This window comes from Cervus elaphus, chromosome 7 (assembly GCF_910594005.1).
Source record: "Cervus elaphus chromosome 7, mCerEla1.1, whole genome shotgun sequence".
NCBI classification, from domain to species: Eukaryota; Metazoa; Chordata; class Mammalia; order Artiodactyla; family Cervidae; genus Cervus; species Cervus elaphus.
The window spans coordinates 45,592,672-45,613,758 of NC_057821.1; the positions used below are offsets into that span (position 1 = coordinate 45,592,672).

At 46.8% G+C, this 21,087-nt stretch overlaps 2 protein-coding genes across 3 annotated transcripts; both read right to left on the reverse strand.

Moving 5' to 3' along the window:
* Positions 1 to 634: 634 nt before the first annotated feature.
* LOC122697604 (transmembrane protein 14C) lies at positions 635 to 7,386 on the reverse strand. Its single transcript, XM_043908557.1, has 6 exons — positions 7,263 to 7,386; positions 6,229 to 6,286; positions 5,847 to 5,923; positions 4,911 to 5,012; positions 2,060 to 2,147; positions 635 to 1,159 (listed from the first exon to the last, which is right to left on the reverse strand). Exons 2-6 carry the CDS (start codon positions 6,249 to 6,251, stop codon positions 1,105 to 1,107), a joined length of 345 nt encoding a protein of 114 aa, XP_043764492.1. The 5' UTR covers positions 6,252 to 6,286; positions 7,263 to 7,386; the 3' UTR covers positions 635 to 1,104.
* A 2,217-nt stretch (positions 7,387 to 9,603) lies between these two features.
* On the reverse strand, positions 9,604 to 20,839 carry PAK1IP1 (PAK1 interacting protein 1). 2 transcript variants are annotated; one of them, XM_043908559.1, is made up of 11 exons: positions 20,669 to 20,794; positions 20,252 to 20,418; positions 17,817 to 17,979; positions 15,193 to 15,313; positions 15,046 to 15,120; positions 14,403 to 14,455; positions 13,564 to 13,709; positions 13,363 to 13,460; positions 11,304 to 11,403; positions 10,436 to 10,559; positions 9,604 to 10,294 (listed from the first exon to the last, which is right to left on the reverse strand). In XM_043908559.1, exons 3-11 carry the CDS (start codon positions 17,857 to 17,859, stop codon positions 10,092 to 10,094), a joined length of 963 nt encoding a protein of 320 aa, XP_043764494.1. In that variant the 5' UTR covers positions 17,860 to 17,979; positions 20,252 to 20,418; positions 20,669 to 20,794; the 3' UTR covers positions 9,604 to 10,091. The 2 variants fall into 2 exon arrangements, with proteins under 2 accessions (XP_043764494.1, XP_043764493.1); XM_043908558.1 differs by lacking the exon at positions 20,252 to 20,418 and having other exon boundaries at positions 20,669 to 20,839.
* Between the last annotated feature and the right edge of the window lie 248 nt (positions 20,840 to 21,087).

Consider the following 21,087-nt stretch of genomic DNA (forward strand, 5'->3'; position numbering starts at 1 on the left):
ACTCTGCTATACAACAGAAATTAATACATTTAATACCTCAATAAAATAAATTTTAAAAAAATAGGCTATGGCAGACATGTCAAACCATGTCATACACAAAGATGAGAAAAGCAAGGTTTCTTTCAAGAACTTAAGCCAATCCATAAAACTGATTTGTAAGTGCCTGAATAACATAGAAGAAATCCAATTAATACCAGTGAGAGTTGAGATAAGTAGCAAATGTATCCCCTCCATTTTTTTTCTAAAGGAGAAAACCAAAGTAAGGGGTACCAGAATGAGTTAACTCAATGCTGAAAGAAAGTGAAAATGTGTAATTAGCTAACATGTCCAATGTAGAGACCAAACTAAGTAATTCCAGTTATAAACAGTTCTCTCAGGTTTCACATTTATAAATTAACTGGTTAACCACAATCTCATTTTTCTTTTTTGATTATGCAGTCCCACTAATCTTAGAAATTCAAGCTTAAATGCAATGTATAATCAAATAACTTTCCTTCCTTGGTTTTTAAATTATTCAAAATGGGTAATTCCTAAATATCAACAAAAACACCTTCATGTTCTTTTATCTTGTTATTCACATCTCATTCTAGAGAGCTGTTCTAGAGAGCTCTGGCAATGAAGACACTGCAGAAAATATCATTTACAGTAAACTTTATTTTCATTGATTTAACATAATTTCAAAGTAGGTCTGTGCTCTAAGATAAGCAAAAGAACAGATATCCTAAATATCATTAAGAGATCCTTTTCCCACTGTTCCGTGAGCAGCAAGCACATGGGGCTTGGAGGGCCCCAGTGGTGACACCCTAACATTCTATCCCTGGAGATGTTACCTAGAGATACAGAAAGAACAGGTAACACCGACATAAAGAATCCAACTGTATGAGGGTACCACAGGAAGAAACTCTCGTGTTACATCTTACCCATCCCTTTAGGGCTTAATGATAATGACCGATTTTTTATCTCCGCAAAGTTCAGTGCTGTTTTTTGGTCTGTTCTGAAGAGAAATGTCAGAATATATGGAAATGCTGTACTTGTTTATCTTAATACATGAAAAAGAGTAGAAGTTTTAAAAATTCTTCATGAGTCCAAGCTGGGCCGTGACTATTACTGATGGGGTTTACCCAACGCACTGATTCCAAGTTTGACGACCATCAGCAAACTGTTCAAAGGAAACACATAAAAAAAAATTCAGGTCAAGAACAGCACGGGCACTCGACTATTTTTAAGGGACTAGACTCAGCAGGTTCCCCACAAGTACGTGCCGAGGTGGTGCCAAGGGAGAGCCAGCGGAGATGGACTCCGGCCCTGGAGCGCCGGAGGAGGAACATGCCAAGGGCAGTTCTGCGCTCAGGCTTTGAAAGTGTACACGCGAGTCACAGTTCCTAATGGAGCTGCCAGCACGTCAAAGATGAGAAAACAGGGCTGCAAAGGCCACGGCCTCCCCCGCCTCAGAGCTGGGTGACGGCAGGCCTCCAGCCTGCCAGCTTACATGGCTCTTGACCTTGGTCCACACCAGGTGTAAGACTTGACTCCTAACAGCATCCTGACTACGATCCAAGTCGGTGAGTAAGCTTTTTCCAAAGCAGATTTTAAAAAGTCTATCTTGGGGTTATCTTTATTAAAGACTACATTTTAAGATCAACCTGGGTTGGATTTTACAATCAAAGTTAATTAGAAAACAGGATTCGATCTCAGAATTTCCTTTTAGCGAAATTTTCGTTAATAAAGGACACCAATACCGCTGAGGTATGTATGGACCCCAAGCTGAAAGTCACAGTAGCGGGTGCAGTCCCGGCTTTGCACCGAAGCCGCCTCCCCTGCGGGGAGGAGTCAAGAGGGATCAGAGCTCGGATGTGAGAGCCAGACCATTTCAGAAGTGAATGAGTATCCTCATCTCATTATGACATGAAATGAACTGTTTTTGCGGCCTTCCCTATGTGTGGATAAATTAAGGCATTTCAGCTGATGCTCGGCATCAGGTATACTGAGACGAGCACCCTTCTGAATGTCTAAAGCGTTCGGGACACTGAACCAAAGCCAGCAACAGGGCAGAGAGTACCTGGCACCTGCGATCAGGCCTGCAGGCATGAACTTTCTCGAGTTGTAGAATCTCACCCCCATGATGCCAGCCAAGGTTCCAGATGTGACTGGTGGAAAGATAAAAAGAGTCAAAGATCAATACATCTTACACGTGGGAGGACGGAAAAGTGGCCAACTTCCCACCTGTCTTTCAAAGGCCCAGACCCGATCTCATAATCCTCCTCCCCCGAGTCGGGGACCTCCACGCCGTCCACATTTAATGGGACTAAGTATTAACACCAACACTGGCCTCAAAGGCTCTCAGTGTCTGATCCCGGCCTGCCTCCGCCTCACCTCCTACCACTCTTTGGCCATAATTCCCGTTTTCTCCTACACTGCCGTGGGGTTTCTGTCCCCTCCTCGTTGCTGATGCTGTTGGCCCTGCATGCTCTCAGGCCCTTCCCGTTCCATGTTCTATTAACTCCCACCACCTGGCCCGCAGCAGGTGCAGGGGACACAACCGTCATCACAGAGAGCTCTGCCCTAACAGTGCTTCCAGCTTGATGCGCTGACTTGAAAGAATCACACAAACAAAAATTTAAAAGTACAATCTGTGCTGTCGTTTGAGTCATGAAGCCGTGTCCGACTCTTTTGTGACCCCACGGACGAGCCAGGGGTCCTCCATCCGTGGGATTTCCCAGGCAAGAATACTGGAGCGGGTGGCCATGCCCTTCTCCAGGGGATCTTCCCGACCCAGGGATGGAGCCTGCGTCTCCTGCACTAGCAGGTGAATTCTTTGCCGCTGAGCCCCCAGGGAAGCCCATCATCTGTGCCACAGGTGCAATGAATGCATTACAGACAATGTATTATCAGGGGGTCCAGCCCACTCAGGGGGAAGGGCTTGCTCAGACAGTGGAGGCTGAGCTGTGATGTGAAGAGCGGTGGCTGAGGAGCTGAGGGCAGGAACGCAGGTCCAGCAGGGGGCCGGGCAGCGGGCGGAGGCTGGGGGATGTGCTGGGGCGCAGAAACCCACCACAGCCAGGGAGAGGGCCACCCCCGGCAGAGCCCCGTGGGCCCCGGCAGGGACTGGGGTTTTCATCCGGGCGATGCGAAGGCGTTAAAAGACACGAGCAGAGGGATACCCAAGCAGAGCTGCCGTCTGAAAATACAACTGCAGGCTGCAGGGCACCCATGAAGAAACTCCCTCGGGAACGCAGGCAGCGGGGGCGGGAGGGCTGACTAAGACATGGTTGATGGCTTTGGAGGCAGAGAAGGGGACGACTTGGGATGTGGGCTGGGGGGAGGGTTGACAGGACTTGTTGATGAAATGAACATGAAGACGGACGGGAAGAGAGCAAGGGAGACCCAAGTGGATGCAGCACAAGAGAAGACATGAAGCCAGGTCAGAGCTGACGCCTGGACATGCCTGGAAACTTCCACGCAGGAAAGTGGATACACACGAGAAAGGCTTGGTGGAGAGAGAAATCTGTGGGTCGTGTGTGTATTGGTGGTGATCTGAGGCCTGGGCTTCAATGATCTTGCCAAGGGAGAGAGTATAAAGAAGATAAAAAGAGCCAGGTTTTAAGAACCTTAGTATTTAATGGTCAAAAGAGACCGGTGGACAAAACAGACAAAAAAGACAAGAGAGACAAAAGAGAATGAGAAAAATACAAAGGAAAAAAAAACAAGAGAATGGAAAATGGATTGGCATACTGTGCCGAGAACAGCTAAAAGGGCAAAATAAAATAAGGACTGAAAAACGTACACTGAATTTTGAAATACACAGGCTCCTGGTAGCCTTGGGGAGAGTTATTCTTGGACTGAGAGGAACAGAAGTGGAGGCTGAAGTGGGTTAAGAATGTGAACTGAGGAAGTGAGGATGGGAGGGTGAAGGATTTTTTAAAGAGAAGTTTCTGAAGAGGAAGAAGGGCAGCCACTGAAGAAAGAAGTGGGGTCACGAAAGGTCCCTTTTCTGTTCTTTTTAAATGGGTGAGAGCTGAGCACGTGGGCGCGTTCAGGGCTGGGACCCACCGAGGGGCTGGCATCACAGGGTAGAGCTCAGAGAAGGGGGGGTGCAGAGACCCGCAGCCTGGGAGGAGGGACGCACCTGGAGACCGGGCATTTGCTAGCATGGAGGGGCGGCAACGGAAACAGGACTCAGGGATCTGAGGCGTGTGGGGGCAGAGCTGGGCGCCTCCTCATCCCCCCACGCCAACAGGGACCAAGGACTGGGGCTCCCTCGCTCCCCGCACAGCTGTGAGGACCAGAACTGCAGTTTCCTCGAGCTGGGGGGGGGGGGGTGTGTGGAGGCAGCAGGGGGCCCACAGGCCCTGCAGAGTGTCGGACACGTGGGTGGGGCTCGGGAGAAACACAGCCAAGCCACTCAGATAAGACGGAACCTTCACCCCCGCGCTCTCACGTCCGGGCTGCTAATGGGACACGGCAGGAGCCCGCGGCCACCTGCGGTCCCCAGTGAGAGCTACGGCTCCCTGAAGGGCAGGCCTCGGTCTTATACACTTCGCTTACATCTAAAGGACGAATAAACGACTTTCAAATGGGAAAAACGCAATACTGATGCGGACCTAACCAGAAACACGGTCCTTCAGCGGTGCTCCAGCAGACAGTTCTCAGAGGGCAATCACAACGGTTAAGAGACATGTGCTTGCCCTCTACATGTTTAACGCTGACCTCACGGGGTCAACCTACATTTGGGAGGGAGGAAAACCTTTCTGCGTCCTCTACATAAAAGATCAGCAGCAATGGGCACAAACCCCCTCCTTTCAAACCTTCCCCAGGACTTGACAGAAGCAGGAGAAGCATCTCAGTCTGAAGAGCCTGCCACGTCCCACCAACCCAGGGATGCATCAGGGAGAGACCGTGAAACGACGTACCTAAGAAAAGCCAAACGTTCTTCGGATCCTGAGACAGCTGATAGGAACCCAGGCCGGCAAGACCACCGAAGAAGAGCCCGGCAGCCAGGGACGGAACGCTGCCTGGAAGGAGGTACACACACACCTGCGTTCTCCTGGCAGACACTCATCTCAGCAACAGGATCCCCCAGCCCGCCCCGCCACCCACTCCCGCAACCCGCCGAGGAAACGGCAAAGGGAACATCTCCCTGTGCCATTCGAGACCAAGGTGTCCTCATGCAGAAAAAGGTTTGGGGTAGATTGCCTTTTCCACTGGAGAAGTCAGGGCCATAACCACACCACCGCCCTCTCCTCTGACAGGCAGGGCAGCTCCGAAGGAGAAGAGGAGTCTCCTGGCCGGGGGTGATTAGCCTTGAGAAGACTGGAACTGCCCGTGGGTACAACTTCGGGCTCATCCCCAAAGGAAGGGGAAATAGGGTCAGTGAGTTAAAAAAGGATTTTGGAGAGTGGGTTCTGGTGTGTGTGCTGGTGGTGGGGAAGCAGGCGAGGAAGGCTCCTGGAAAATAGCCAGATTCACCGACACACCTGCACCTGGCTTCAGGCGGAGACCTCAAAACCACTCATGTGGAGCTAAGAGGCTTTCTCCCACTTAAAGAGCAGAGATGGCCCCGGGGTCAAGGCTGATGTATGGCAGGTGATGATAATGACCATCTACTACCATCCCTAACCGGCGTCTTTAGATAGAGGCAGAAGTGACTAGACAAGAAGCCTGGTTTAGCTCAGCCAGATAACCTGGAGGCGAGTAAAGGAGCAGCTACGGGGCTGATGATAAGCAGGCTCTCCAAAGAGGAGGCTTAAACCTAACCTGACTCCAGCAAGACTGTAGTCTGGGAGCACTGGAGACTCGTTCTTCACCAGGAACAAGATCGCAAGAGGTTAAACAAGTACAAACCATACCTGCTTTCGCATAGCCAATGATCCCGCCGGAAGCAACCAGTGCTGCATAGCCAAAGCCAAGCCAATGTAAAGGCACTCTGAAAACAGAACAGTAAGACATTGGTGCGAAACGTGTTTTAAAAAACACACAACTGTAGGATGGGATCAAAAAGGTCATCATTCCAGAACAACCCTATCACTGTACAAACGCTTATAAATCCCAGAGAGGTTAGATGACCTGCCCAGGTGAGCAGCAAAGTGAGGACCCAGACACAAGTCCCTGTGGGAGGTGCATATTCCATCCTCCCATAACCCCAGCTGCCCCGCACTCTTGGCTCAGAGGAAAGAAATTCTGTGTTTGAGAAGCTCCTGGCTGCTCCACCCCCACACACCGGGCACTTACAGCGGGCCGGAGTCCTTCGGCATCTTTCTCTTTCACTCTGTCCAAACCAGGCCTGCACCTGCAAAGGAGGGGCTGGATTAAAGGTGGTCAACAGCACAGCTCTCTAGCAGCCAGAAAGAGGTGGGTCAAGTTCCAGTTCCAGCCCTGGGGAGCTAAGAAGTAATGGCTCAACTTCTCTAAGCCTCAGTTTCCTTCACTGTTTACCTACCCTGTGGAAACTTCCCACGGCTAGGGTCAGCATCAAATGGGATAATACGTAAAAAGTGCTTTGCACACAGTAACTGCTGAACAAACAGCAACCATTCTGGTAATAATCTAAGTTCTAATAACATAGGCCCACGGGAAACTTCACTGACCAGCTCTCTACAGTTAACAAACTAATCTTTTCATCATCTAACCAAGTTATAACCAAGTTGGAAAATAAACACTCCTGTGCCCTTAATTCAAGTATTTTAATTAGCCTTTCTGGGGGGAGGGTGTACTGCTTTTCAGCCCCGCCCAAAGAATTAGATTATTTCAAAACTCAATATAACACTTTCAGACAGTTAATTTTGCATCATTCATAGTTATTGTTACGGGGGGCGAGAGGAAGGATAAAAAATACAAAAGCCCAAGCCGTAATTACGTAGAGCTACACCTCTGGCAAACTAGGGTGGAACTAATTTTCTTAAAGAAATGCATTTGGTATCCATCGAGGCTAAGCTTGAAAACAACACACTCCTGTTCTGTATAAACTATTGTCTGGGGAGCTTGGAATCATAGCGCCGTCATTAACTCCCACAGTTTTAAAGAGTTGGACGGGTAAAATCTCCAGGAAACTAATTAGCTAAATCGGTAAGCACCTGCCAAGAGTTCAGGGTTCCCGCAGAATTCACAACCCACTAGAAGGAAAGCAGAGAACGAGCGGTCAAGCATCGCGCAGCCTAAAGCCGCCGCCTGGATCCTGGGGACGAAGAGCAGGCGGCAGCAAAACCTCTCATGTAATTTTTAAAAGTCAAAACCAGAGTAAAATAATAATTCCAAAGCACACGAACCTCCTTCCCGAAGGTCTGCCCGCACAGGTCGACCAGGGCGTACTCGCCTCGGGGCGGGGAGTCACCGTCCCGCCGGAAGTGTTGCGGCGCGTTTACTGCGTCCCAGGGGCGAGGCTTGAGACGTAGGGGCGGGGCTAGCGGCGTGGAATCACGCCCTCTCGGCGCTCTGGGGGCGTGGAGTGAGGCGGGGCTAGAGGCCTGGAGTGGCAGCACTCTCGGCGCCCTGGGGGCGTGGCGTGAGGCGGGGCTAGAGGCCTGGAGTCTCCTCGCTCTCTGAGCCCTGGGGGCGTGGCTTGCTGCCGACAGCCCGGCGCGCGCTCTGTCCCCAGGAAAGGGAGAGTCGCCGAGCACGTGCGTCCCGGAAGCTGGACGCGAGCAGGGCCGTACAGCACTAGTCCAGATCCAAGCCAGCCTCGCCAAAAGCCGAAAACCCAGGATTGGAGTCTAGTTTTGACAGGCCTGGCGAGCTGGGCCAGGCCAGCGGTGGAGGTCACCGATGGGGGAAGAAGCATGATGGAGGTGGCTCCAGTCCTCACCAGGTGTCAACCAGATGCAGGCCATCGGAGATGGACCCTCTAGCCTCATCACCTAGTTAGTTTTCTATCATGAGAAGGGACTATTTTCTACCTGCAGAAGATACGGTGGCCACAGGCTAGACAATCTGGCTCACTTCCCTTTGTTTTAGGGAGTGAGACTACTTTAAGGCCATATTAAAAGGGGACTGATAGTAGGTGAGTTAAATTTGCAAGTACCTCTGCAATGTCCCCGTCCGTTCCCCCTCCCCCACCCCAACCCCTCCAACCACAGATTAACTCCACACCTGCTTCTCTTCCCTGCCTCACCATTCTCAGTTGATGTAACACCAATACATGGGTGTCATCCGCTGCAAGTATATAACAAGAACAGATCATACATATACAAGCCAGTGGAAAGACACGGCCACCTTAATTGCAGCGCATGGCCATCTTAAAAAAGAAATGCACAAGGAGAGAGTTGTAAGCTGTTTTATTGGGGGCAAAATGAGGACCATAGCCCAGGAGACAGCCTCTCAGCTCTGCGGAACTGCTCACTAGAGTGGGGGGAGTGGGCAGAGGGCGTCAGTATACCTGATTTTGGTGAAGTGGGTTGCTGTGCACTCAAGCACACATTTTGACCGAATGTTGGTGCTAATCACGAGCAGGTGCCTCTGTTAACGATGTCTCTGTTAAGTGCTTTCATAGATAAGATACAAGAGACGGCTCATAAAACCTCCTGAAGACAGTCTCTATCTAAAGGCCTGCTCTGCCAGTCTTCCCCAGAGTGGCTTATTCCTGATTTCTACCTAGAACTCCTCTGAGTGTGCTATAGGTCAGCAACTGCAGTGGCTAGGAACCTAATCCTTGTAGAGACAAATGGCAAGTGAGTTTTTGGCAGCATACATATTCCAAGAGAAAACTTTACCACTCGCAGCAACGCCTACCTTTCAGATATCAAAACCGAAGCCTGCGTTTACCATAGCTGACTTCAAACAGCCAAAGCTGATAGTGACTAAGACCTGAACAATTCCACTTAGGCCAGACCCTCACCAACTTAATGGAAGACTGCTGAAAAAATCGATAGGACTTGCCTTAACCAGCTGGGATGACTCAGGGATTCACCTCTCCTTAATTAGGGGCAAACTTCAAACCTTACTTAAGCTCACCAGGATACTCTCCCTGCCTTTGACACTTAAAGGAACTAAACCACAGAGATTTAATTACCTACAGTCCTAGGCCCTGGTAGAGCCATTATTTGATATAAGATACAAATAATTAAGATATAGTTTTAAGACTACCTTTGTTAGAAGATGAACTAAAGCCTACAGCCATACCACCCTGAACACACCAGACCTCATCTGATCTTGGAAACCAAGCAGGGTCAGGCCTGGTTAGTACTTGGATGGGAGGTTAGCCAAGTGGTTTCTTTTTGGATGGGCTGAAACAGATTTAAAATAAAGGATCTCATTTTCCTGCCCTAACATTTCCTTGTCATCCACTGGAAATAGAACAGTTTAATCACATTTGGCAGCCTCTCTTTAACCTTCTGTTCAGAGCCCTGAACTTCGGCATATGCATTATACATACATATTTATCTACAGCTTTTAAGCTTGTCTTACCATACTTCCTGGTATGAATGTCTTTTTATACCTTTTGTTATCAAAATCAACAAAATCCTCATTAAAATTACTAGAACCACTTGAAGACGCCAAAGTAATGCAGGTTTTTCATTCTCCCCCCACTTAAGAAGAAAATCTAAAAAATAACTCCTTTATCCACTTCTGGTAAGAAATGTGTTCAAGATTTTCTATTATTTTAAGCCACAATATTTTGAGAAAGATCTTTATTTGCTTTACACAGCAGTAAAAATTATATATTATAGGCTGCATGTGTGTGGGCTCAGTCATTATTTCATGTCCAAATCTTTTGTGAGCCCTCTGGACTGTGGTCCACCAGACTCCTCTGTCCATGGGATTTCCCAGGCAAGAATACTGGAGTGAGTTGCCATTTCATTCGCCAGGGCATCTTCCCAACCCAGGGATCAAACCTCTGTCTCCTACATTGGCAGATAGATTCTTTACCACTGAGCCACCTGGGAAGCCCATATTATACATTAAGATACTATATATCACCATGATATATAATTTATATTGCCTATCAAAGTTTTACCACAGTTTTTTAAAAAAACCTGAAAGTGATTTTTAAGCTGTACATTTTCTTCAAAAGAAGAAATTCCTAGCTTTTACTTAGGGGGAAAAAAGTATATTTTAAAAAGTTTTTCTGGTAGGAAAAAATCTGGGATTCACTGCATCATTCATATTTTCTTCTTTTTTCTCTTTTTTTCCGACATTTCCACCGTTTTTCTCTTCTTGGCTGACACCAGGCTGTTTCCCTTCGTTGGCTTATTACTGTCACCAGTTAGGCTACATTTCTCTGCGTCTGGTTTTGGCTGCCTTTCTTCCTCCTGGATTGCATGGCCAGATTCCTCTTTGTTGCTTCTGGACTGTTCTTTACTTACTAAAACACAAGAGACAGTGTGTTTAAAGGCAGTTTTTCCCTCTAAAGTAAAATAAGTTGAGAATAAAGTGAAGTTATCTGACGTTCCTCCACCTCAAGAGGTAACTATTTAAATTTTTTTAAAAGATCGGTCTCACTCACCAGGAGCAGGCTCGGCAGCAGCAGGCGGGCTTTCTTTCGTGTCTGTCCCTCTGTCCAGCCACACCCCAAGACATGTCAGCCTGGCGTTCGTGTTTACTTCACACAATAGAGACGGGAAAAGTTTCTATAACGTAAGAAAGAAAATGTGAGGTGACATAAAGCAATCTGAAATAATTACTTTTATTTTCCCATAATCAAGTTAATTAAAAACTCACACAGCATTTTCTTGAGTATAATAGGAATGCTGTTTAGAAAATAGTTGTGACCTTGACTCGTGATTGGTTTGACTATGTCCACCAATTTCTAAGATGCACTTCTCTAAGGTAAGGCACTGTTTGCTCTCGTTCAGTTCCAGGTTTTAACCAAGAACCCTGCACAAAGCAGGTGCTCAACAAACCACACTCAGAGACTGTTTTATAAGAGAATGAAGAATAATAAACCAAGACTCTGCAAAAGTGACACTACCAGAGAACTTAAGTGTCAAATTATCTGGTTCAAAACTATTGTTAATTCTACAATTGATCAAAAGTTCCCCATTTTTTTTCTAGCAACGGCAGGATTTTTATCTAACAGAAGCTTATAGAGAAGATCATCAATATACAGAAGAGAAGAAAATGCTGTTTCTCTGACTGAATGAGCAGGAGTTCTGGGATCCAGCCAGCTCAGACTCACCAATACCAACCCCTGGGGCAGGACTATGGAACCCTAACTTTAAACCACGAATGTCAATCATGCCTTGAAGAGATTTTAAACATGTAAAAGATCTGTGCCCAATGAACCTTTGAGAAAATCCACCTCACTTAACTCAAAAGTCATACTGACAATAAGACCTGCCTTTGGTTTATTTATATTGTGCTGAGACACTGACCTTGTCCTGCTTAAGCTTCCACATTTTGATGAAACCATCACTTGATGCTGTAACAAGAACATGATGCTCTGGAGTTTCAAAACTGAACATGTCTTTTACCCTAGGACAGAAACAGTGATACCGTAAAAGAGCCTTTCCTGCAGACAGTACGATGCTGCTAGAAAACTTCTAGGCACATAGTCTCTTGACTTTGCAAGGCTTAAGGTATTTCCAAATTGCTCAACGAACAGTGCCAAAAATTAAACATGCCTCACAATCCCATGAGTTGGTCTGAGTCATTTTCAGGGTCTAAATTCCAAGATAGAATTGACTATCAACCATACCTTAAGAAGGACTTGAAAAAACTTAACAACTTAAGTTGTTAAGGACTTAAACAACTATAAATAGTCAGATTATCAGGAATAAAAGTTAATTATCAGGAATTAAAGGAAATAAAGATATTTAAACTCCCTCCACCTCAGGAAACTATATTGAAAGACAGAGGTGACCAAGGCCTCTTCCCCTTGTCCTCAGGGCCTACCACCCATCTGAGCTACTATCATCTTCTTTCTGGATTACGGAGTAAACTCACTGGCCTCTCGGCTTCCATTTTTGCCCTCTAACAACTTTCTAAAAAATCAAACAATGTTATTCCCAGGCTTAAAATTCTACAAAGGTAGGTTCGGTTTCAAAACACCACAAGAGGGAGGAAGTGGCTGGGACATAGATAACCCAACACCTACAAAGGCACTTGATATAAAACTCAAACTCCTTCCCACAACATGCCAGGCCCAGCCCCATTTGGCTCCCTCTGACCCAGGGAGGGTCTTCTCTCTGCTCCTAAAGCACACCACGCTCCCTCCTCCCCCAGGGCCACTGTGCCTACAATTCTCCCCCTTTAGAAACAGTTCCGTTATCCCGAAGGTCTCACTCCTCCTTCCCCGATCACCCATCCAGATAAGTCACCTGTGTTATTCCCAAATCCTAATACCTATTTTCTTCCTGTTAAGATTACCTGGGTTCTTGTTTATCCTGTTTGTTGCCCCGAGAGAAGATAAGAGCCAGGAGAGTGCAAGCTCCTGCTGCAGTTTTTCATTACTGATGCTCAGCGAATACTTGTTAAATGAACGACCAAATACCTAGGAAGAGCTATATGGCCTTGAAGAATAGGCTCCCTTCCCCAAACTAGGGCCTGTCTAGTGAGTACAGTATTCTATTTGTAAAGAGAGATTTCTCAAAGCTAAACCATGATTTAGAAAATGAAAACTAAGAGTTGTTTGGGACTTCCTTGGTGGTCCAGTGGCTAAAGCTCCATGCTCCCAATGCAGGGGACCTGGATTCGAACTACATCCCACATGCCACAGCGTGCTGCAACTAAGACTCGGAGCAGCCAAATAAATAAATAAGCATTTAAAAAATAAATAACTAAGAGTTGTTTGAAACATAAAAGAACATGCAAATAAAACACATTACATGATCACCATTTTACAAAATTACAGTGGAAAAAGCAGGGGCAGAGTCAGACAGAACTGGGTTGGTTCCTAGCTCCATCACCTAACAGGGGGGTAAGCTTGGTCCAGTTATTAACCACTGACCCTGAGACTCACGTCTGCCTGCAGAGGTACACTGAGCAGTAAGAGGTAACGGAGATGGGTGCAAGGCAGAGGTCAACATGTCATTTATTTCTCCTGCAGGAAAAGCAGAGTGTGGGAAGGAGCCAGGGGACAGGAGAATAGAGGAAAAAAGACGAGTGGTTGGGGCAGAGCTAATTTTTTTCCCCATTCAAGTATGAATTGAGGGTTCCAGGCTGCAAGTATAATGAAATCATTGAGAAAATAAGTCCCTTGTGCCAATGACTAGTCCTGGTGACGACTTCACCACTTTTGCATCACTATGGCCCAGACAACATTCCCCATCCTCTTGGGGAAAAAAAAATCAGCTATGTAGATATGTCTATTCACAGTCATTCACAGAATTTGCAGTCATTCACAAAAAACGTCTGCCTTATGAAGTTACTGCATTTATAACAGACTCTATACATACAAGCACACAGAGATTAGTGTTAAAAAAAAAAAAGTACCTGTTTTCATGAGCTTTAAACTCAGAGAGGCATGTTAGCAAATCACAGTCAAAAAACCTTACAACCTCTTCATCTCCAGCCACTGCGAGGACAGATTCCTAACCGAGGAAAAAAAACAGAACATAACACCCAGAATGTCATCAACAATTCCGACCATCACCATATACACTCAACTCCCACCACTGACTTCCGATCACTTACTGAAAGAAATGTAACAGAAGACACTCTCCTTTCATTTGTGATGGTGCCACTGACGGACGCAGTGTCAAGCTGATAGACATCTATTCTGTTCAGTATGACAACTACGTATTTCTCTCCTTTTGGGGACCATTCCACTATGTGAGCATCTGTAAGTTACAAGAACAAAGCTGTTGTATTTCATAGATAAAAAAAGAAACTGATCAGGGTCATAAAGAAATAGCAAATATTTACATTGTGCTCTTTCACATCCATTATCTCATAAAACCTTCACAGCAAACTTATGATGCTTATTTTGTGAGTAGACTTTAGACAAGGAACTGGTGTGAAGAATCACTAAGGTCATGCAGCTCCTAGGTGGTAGAGCCATGCCAATAATCCCAATAGAAAGAGGAGGAAAAAAAAGTGACCTGAGGCCTATGCTCTCAGAGAGAACCACCATCATGTAAGGAAATAACTGTAAGTGTGTGGACAAGAGAACTTATGTGTATAAACATTAACATCCTATCAAATTTTCAAATGCATTCTAAACAAAAACACTCACTTTGGGCTTCCCTAGTGGCTCAGTAGTAAAGAATCCGCCTGCCAATTCAGGAGATGTGGGTTCAATCCCTGATCCGGGAAGATCCCACATGTCTAGGAGCAACTAAGCCCGTGCGCCTCAGTTACTGAGCCCTTACGCCCGAGAGCCTGCGCTTCACAACAAGAGAAGCCACTGCCGCGGGAAGCCCACACACCGCAACAGAAGAGCAGCCCCCAGTCGCTGCAACTAGAGAAAAAGCCCTTGTGATGATGAAGACCCAGCACAGCCAAAAATAAATAAAATTAAAAAAAAAACTCACTTTGTTTTATGTTTTTTATGAATGCCGATCTTCCCTCCACAAGGTTCCATGTTCTGCAAAACAGGAAGCTCATTTACCGCATGATCACTGACTGCCCAGGTGTAAAACTAAGTTTAATGAACACACAGATGAACATTTACTACTTGGCCATTCAGAAGAACTGCCCTCTTTCTTACGGCAACCCCCGAAATAGTTCTTATCAAGCAAGATTAAAACTCACTCTGTTCCAACAGACCTTTCCTCTGCTGAGTTCACTATATTTTCAAAAGGTTTGACTTCCCAAAATACTTCTTTATATAAGACCCCTCTCTACTTCACAGCTGACGACTGTAACATGTTTGAATTTAGAGCCTTTCATTTTCCCCCTTTCCTTATGAAAAGGTTCACAAGCGTTCAGCTTTGCCCTGGTGTCTGACAATGGCAGACAGTATAGAAACAGCACCAACACCAACTTCCCTGCGGCTCAGATGATAAAGAAGCTGCCTGCAATGCAGGAGACTTGGGTTGGGAAGATCCTCTGGAGAAGGGAAAGGCCACCCGCTCCAGTATTCCAGCAGTACAGCTACGCCAGGGGGTGGGCTCTTACATTTGAAGACCAAAGACCACAGCTTAGTAAAGGTGCTCCTGGACCTTCATGACTCACCTCAGTGTCTTATCTGTACCCACAGACAGGGCCAACTTGCCAGATGGGTGAATGGAAAGGAAGGTCACGTGTCCTCTAAAAGGAAACCGACAGTTAGCCCCCAGCTTGACTGGCACCTGGAGACCACGGAGGGGAGGCGGGACTCACTTGTGAGCTCTGATCGACTTCAGGCACTCCCATCTCTTTGCGTCCCAGACACAAATGAGGCCGTCCTCAGCCCCGCTGATCAAGTGCCTGTTGCCATGGAATTTCAGGCAAGTTATCGTGCCTGTGGAAAAACCAAGCCCGACAGTCTCTGTTACGTGTACGCACATCTGCAGCTGTAGTGCCAAGCCAGCCACAGGCATTTCGTGACTGAGTGAACACGGCTGTGATCCAGTTAAACTGCGTTTTTACAATCAGGCCACCAGCCTAGATTTGGCCTGCTGACTCCTCTGGCTGCAAAGTCTAAATATTTATATTTTCTCTTTTTCAGAATAGAGTATGGACTCCTGGGTCAGTGCTGTCTCTGCACAAATCCTGATCAATTCTTCACATGGCCCTTTATACTGAAAGTCAAAGATCTGTGAGGAATAATTGTGCACAGACCCCCGCTAAAAACCAAGAAAAACATGTGGGCCTATGTACTCCTCACAGTGGGAGACTCTAGCCATGTCTACCCGCATCTTCCTCCTTCACTGCTGTCTTCTTTCTTATTTTGGAAATGTTGCTTTCCCATGTCTCCTATCTTCTGCCCATGATTCCATCTGTTACCTGGAGAAGAGCTTATGTACTACCAGCCGTTCGAAAACAGCAGTCGTACGAGAAATGAAGGAAATCAAGAATCCTGCTTCATTCATCCCCTATCTAAACTCTTCCCAGGCCAATCCCTTTCTTGAGGTTGAACACCTGGGCAGACCAGGTACAGACCAGACTTGTTCAGCTTATGTCTCCAAGCCCAAGGGAGGGAGAAGCCTTCCTGTACAAACTGGGACTAGGAGACAGAGGAAAAGGAATGCACGCTGAAATCACCCAAAGCTGAGCTTCTGCCGAAAAGCAAGACACTTGTCAAAGCAGCTAAGGACTATCTCACAGGGCACGTAAGGGGGACACTGATCACTCCCTGCTACAAACAAACAGCAGACTCTCGCCTGGCGAGAACCTCTGAAATAGATGAAAGATGGTTTAAGAAAAGGGGTACTTGTCGTATTTGCCTTTTGTTGCAGAAAACTAATTTCCTCGGGCAAGTTTTTCCAAACTAAGCACCTGAGTAAGAGATTCTCCTGTCCTGAGCTCCACCTTCCCCTTCTTCTTCTGGAGCACACATGAAACCCCTCCTTCTCTGTCCCCTGGGAAAACACAGTGACAACAGCGTATGATGCTCAACAACAGGGGCTTCCCTGTGGCTCAGCTGCTAGAGAGTCTACATGCAATATGGGAGACCCAGGTTCGAGCCATGGGTTGGGAAGATCCCCTGGAGAAGGGAAAGCTACCCACTTCAGTATTCTGGCCTGGAGAATTCCACGGACTCATGGGGTTGCAGAGTCGGACACGACTGAGCAACTTACACTTCACTGGGAAACAAATCACCTGTTGTGATCGTCTGTCCCTTGATCCTGCTGCTATCCTGGTCAACTTCACCATCAGCGTGAAACCCCAGCCATGACTTGGGGATCACCCCTCCTGACCTCCTTGACTCCAGTAACCTCCACCTCCTTGCATTCCAGTTCCTCACATGTTTATCCCCTGGAGCTTTTCCACAGTAAGTCTCCAGCTCTAAGAATCTATCCCGACCACAAACGCTCACCGTTCCAGCCCCTTCCGGCCTTCCTCCACTCACACTCGCCTGCTTTTTGTTCGGAGATCTGCAGATCCTTGACACCCTACTCTCTCTAGGCCAACAACCTATTCTTTCTCCAAAATCCTCAGTTCCCGTGTAAATCAATCCTTCTCTTGCACACACCAAGTAACTTTCCTTTGTGTACAGAAGAGTGCATAGCCTACTGCCAACAGATGTCCATCAACAGCTTCCAACTCCAGCAGGCAGGCTCTTGGCTGGTTCTTGGGGTCTGTCCCACACTCACACTGCCAGCACTTTCCTCAGGCCTGCACTGCTCTCTGCCCCGTTCAATCCCAACCTCCTCCACTCGAGGTCCCTTGGGATCTGACCCCACTATGTCTCCAGCCACCCCAACCTCCACGTTGACCTTCTCAGAACACTGAGCTCCTTACACTTCCCCAGGCGCACCAGTGGTCAAAGAAGCACAGGCTCCAGATGCAGGTTCAGGTTCTAGTCTCAGTGCTTTGTGACCGAGGGCAGGTCCTGTAACATCGCTGAGCCTAGGCTTCCTCTTCTCTGAAGACACAGCTGGTCTCTCCTGGCACAGCGCTGGGTACCTGGCCCTCCCCCAGAGAGCCAGCTTCTACCATGACGCTGCCACTATGCCCCTCACACGGCCTGCCCTGCCCCAAGCGTCCTTTTCTCCACCTTGCCAGTTTCACCTGCCCAACAACTGACCTCTTCTTATAAAATAGTTCATTTTAATGTCATTTTAAAGAAGCTTTCAGTGAAAACTTGCTTCTTCCTTCTGCCCCACTAGACTGAGTAAAGTGCTTCCATTCTGGCTCAATACAGACTGGGAATAACTTAAGGATAAAGAACCACACTTTGTCCACTTCTGTATCTCTTAGCACAGAATCTGCTCTTATGAGACACTTACATGAATTGTTGAGCTGAAGTCGAATCGTAAATTGCCTCAACACTGTTATCTTAAAGGATATGATTTTCTTACCATTGTGATGCATGAGCGCCCCATGGTCTACTTTCTTTTTCATGTCATAAATGTGAATGGTTTCATCTTTGCTCCCGGTGACTATGAAGCGGCTGTTGACAGCCACTGCTGACAAGGAGGCAGTGTGGGCGTGGTGGGTGAAGTCGGCCACAGGAGCCCATTTCTGAAGAGAAAAGCACACGGTCAGTGCAGCGCCATGATCACATCACAGTTCTCTACAGAAAGAGAAGTGGCGTCACGATCCATGAAAACTGAATGGATTCTACGAGTGGAGAAAAGACTACGCAGTGACAGGCAGGTTCAGAGAACTGAATAAAGAAAGGACAGTAAGAGAACGAGAAGGCAACACTGAACACTGTAACTTTAAAAACAATTATGAAGACTGGACTGGAGCTTCCCAAGTGGCTCAGCAGTAAAGAATCCACCTGCCAGTGCAGGAGATGTGGGTTTAATCCCTGGGTCAGGAAGATCCCCTGGAGGAGAAAACGGCAATCCACTCCAGTGTTCCTGCCTGGGAAATCCATGGGACAGAGGAACCTGGCAGGCTACAGTCCATGGGGTCACAAAAAGCAGGACAGCGACTGAGCACATGTACGGACGAACACTGGGCTACGGGGACTTTAAAATCTCATCCAGTCCCTTAACTCCTCAGCAAGTTTATTTATCCCTGAGCTTCCCTATCATTCATTCACTCAAATGTCCAAATTTTGATTTGAATTTATTCACTTAAATACCGAATGACTATTATGTGCTTGGCACCATTTTTCACAGTGAACAAAATACACAGAGCAGTGAACAAAAGAAACAAAAGCACGTATTCCAACGAAGTCATTCTGTAGGACTGACAAGACAATATGGTATCACACAGAGATAAGTATCTATATAATGACAGGACCTATAAAGAAAAACAAATAGGATTTGCATTAATACCAATATAAGCCCTAGAAAATGACCAATAATGAGATCTCAAGACTTCTATGCTTGCTGCAATGTAACACTCAGATTGAATGAATGTGATTTGCTGAGTGCAAAGAATGATCACTGAATACACACACATACCCCAACCCCCATTAAAGGAGATGCATCATGAAGCATTAGCAAAATAAATAAACCAAGGAAGAAATAAATTCACCAAACTTGTTCGAATACACTCAGGAAGTGTTATAAACTAATTCCTAAAAAAATGACAGCAAGATAGTCCTTCTGTCAATCATTTGAGTGAAGGTGCAACACTCCTGAGGGGCTGCTGTGGCCATAAATCAGAGAATAACCTTTGTCTGGACATCTTACAGAAGGAAAATTCATCATCGGGGCTACTTCCTGTTTAGGTTTAGAGGCAGTACTAGGTTAATGGTTAAGAGCTTTGAGTGAGAGGGGAGGGAGGCTCAAGAGAGACGGGATATTCGTATAATTATAGCTGCCTTGTGGTGTTGTAGGGCAGAAGCCAAAACAACAGTGTACAGCAATCTTCCTCTATAAAAAATAAATTAAAAAAAAAAAGAGCTTCAAGCATCAGAGAGCGTCAAAGGTGAGTCCCAGGTCTGCCAATTATTAGCTTAGTGGCCTTGAACAAGCAACTTAACCTATCTCAACTTCTGGATCCTCACCTGTAAAAGGGGGACAACCTCATCTGCCTCAGGGGGTTGCTGTGAGGACTACATGTCTACAACATGGGAAGCACCATTATTACAAACACTAACACCATCAGTAGCATCATCTTCTGAGTATTTAGAACATGTCACCTTTCAACCAGAGGCAGATGAATAACCAGAGTAGACAACAAAATAAACAAAAGCAATTTAGCTAAGTTACATACTTCCAATTTTCTGTTAACTCAAAACTGACACCTCAACTACTTCATAAATAAGTACTCAATAATCTCTAGGAAATTATCTAAGGAATTCCTTTAGAGGGAAAACACAGTAATGGTCTAAAAATTTGATCTTATTTCTAGTAAGAAATTTCTGGGTATTTCCTAACTACCTGTTTGAGTACTCCCAATTTACTTAACTTTTATATTCGTACACTTAGTAAAATACTTAACATTTTTGGTGTTGTTCAGTCGCATCAGACTCTTTGCAACCCCGTTAACTGTAACAGGACAAGCTCTCTGGGGTTCTGTAGGCAAGAATACTGGAGTGGGTGGCCATTTCCTTCTCCAGCAGATCTTCCTGCACAAGAGACTGAACTCTCGTCCCCTGCACGGGCAGGTGGTTTGTCTACCACTGAGCCCCCAGGGAAGCCCACAATACTTATCATACTTTACTGTAACCTTTTCTCTACCTTATTTGCCTTCCTCATCATCTCCCTACATGGTTAAGCTCTCCAATGCAGAATCCATACCTATGGGTTCTTCGCACCTTCACTGCAAGTAATGGTCCCCGCCGGAAGGGCCCAATGATGAACTGGTGTCATTTCACCAACGAAACGTTTACCTGAATCCAGCGCGAAGAGTTTGCTAAAATTCCAGGACAGAAACTCAGGGAAATAGCGAACTGTTCTTTCAACTTAAGCGAAAGCCTCTTAAATTCATAATCGACGGCTCACTGGCCCCTTTTGCAGAAACGCAAACTTGCTTGGTGCACCGTAGTCAGAATGTTCACTACAAAAGCCAGATACCACGTCTCACTAAATGCCTTCTCCATGCTTCAAAAGGCTAAGTATATGTTCTAAATATATTCTCTCTATATATTCTACGTATACTCTAAGTCTCTTGAGTTTCATTCATCGATGAACCCCTAAAACAGCAGACAGCGTGTTCCTCTGAGGTGCTGTTTACCTAGGCCGCTGGGAACAAGGCCTGACGCCCCGCCGCCCCACCACCGGCGGAACCTGCGGGCGCGGGCTCTCACCTCGTGGTGGCCGTCTGCCTCGGGCTCCGGGTGTACAGCGAACCCAAAAAGGACCTGCTCGTAGCATCCAGCAACCAGCTCCATCCAGCGGCTCACGCGTCTCCTCCTCAGCGAACCCGGCGCAGCGCAGAGCGGAAGTGACGAAGGCGGATGCGACGGAAAAGAGGGCCCTTCCCGGGTCGGCGCTCAAGTTACGTCAGGCCCGTGGGGCTGCCTTTTAGATGCCTGCATCCATGGGGGCGGGGGTTGGTTTCCGGGATAGACGATCAGGCGGAATTTCCAAGGAGGGAATAATGAAGGACGCCCCATGACGAAGATGCCCATTTCAAGGAGGAACAAAACCTGGGCGCCAGCAAGCATTTTCGAGGGAGCCTTGCGCTAGGCGCTTCTGAGACTAGTGGGCGGGACAGCCTCTGCGG

Coding starts and splice junctions, on each gene's coding strand:
- LOC122697604 (XM_043908557.1), bottom strand. CDS start 6,251: ATGCCGAAGGACTCCGGCCCGCT. Junction 5,013..5,846: donor CATTGGCTATGCGAAAGCAG/GTATGGTTTGTA, acceptor ACCTCCTTCCAG/GCAGCGTTCCGTCCCTGGCT. Junction 2,148..4,910: donor GAACGTTTGGCTTTTCTTAG/GTACGTCGTTTC, acceptor TCTTTCCACCAG/TCACATCTGGAACCTTGGCT.
- PAK1IP1 (XM_043908558.1), bottom strand. CDS start 20,752: ATGGAGCTGGTTGCTGGATGCTACGAGCAGGTCCTTTTTGGGTTCGCT. Junction 13,461..13,563: donor CTTCTGTTACATTTCTTTCA/GTAAGTGATCGG, acceptor TTCCTCGGTTAG/GAATCTGTCCTCGCAGTGGC. Junction 10,295..10,435: donor TGCTGCCGAGCCTGCTCCTG/GTGAGTGAGACC, acceptor CTTGTGTTTTAG/TAAGTAAAGAACAGTCCAGA.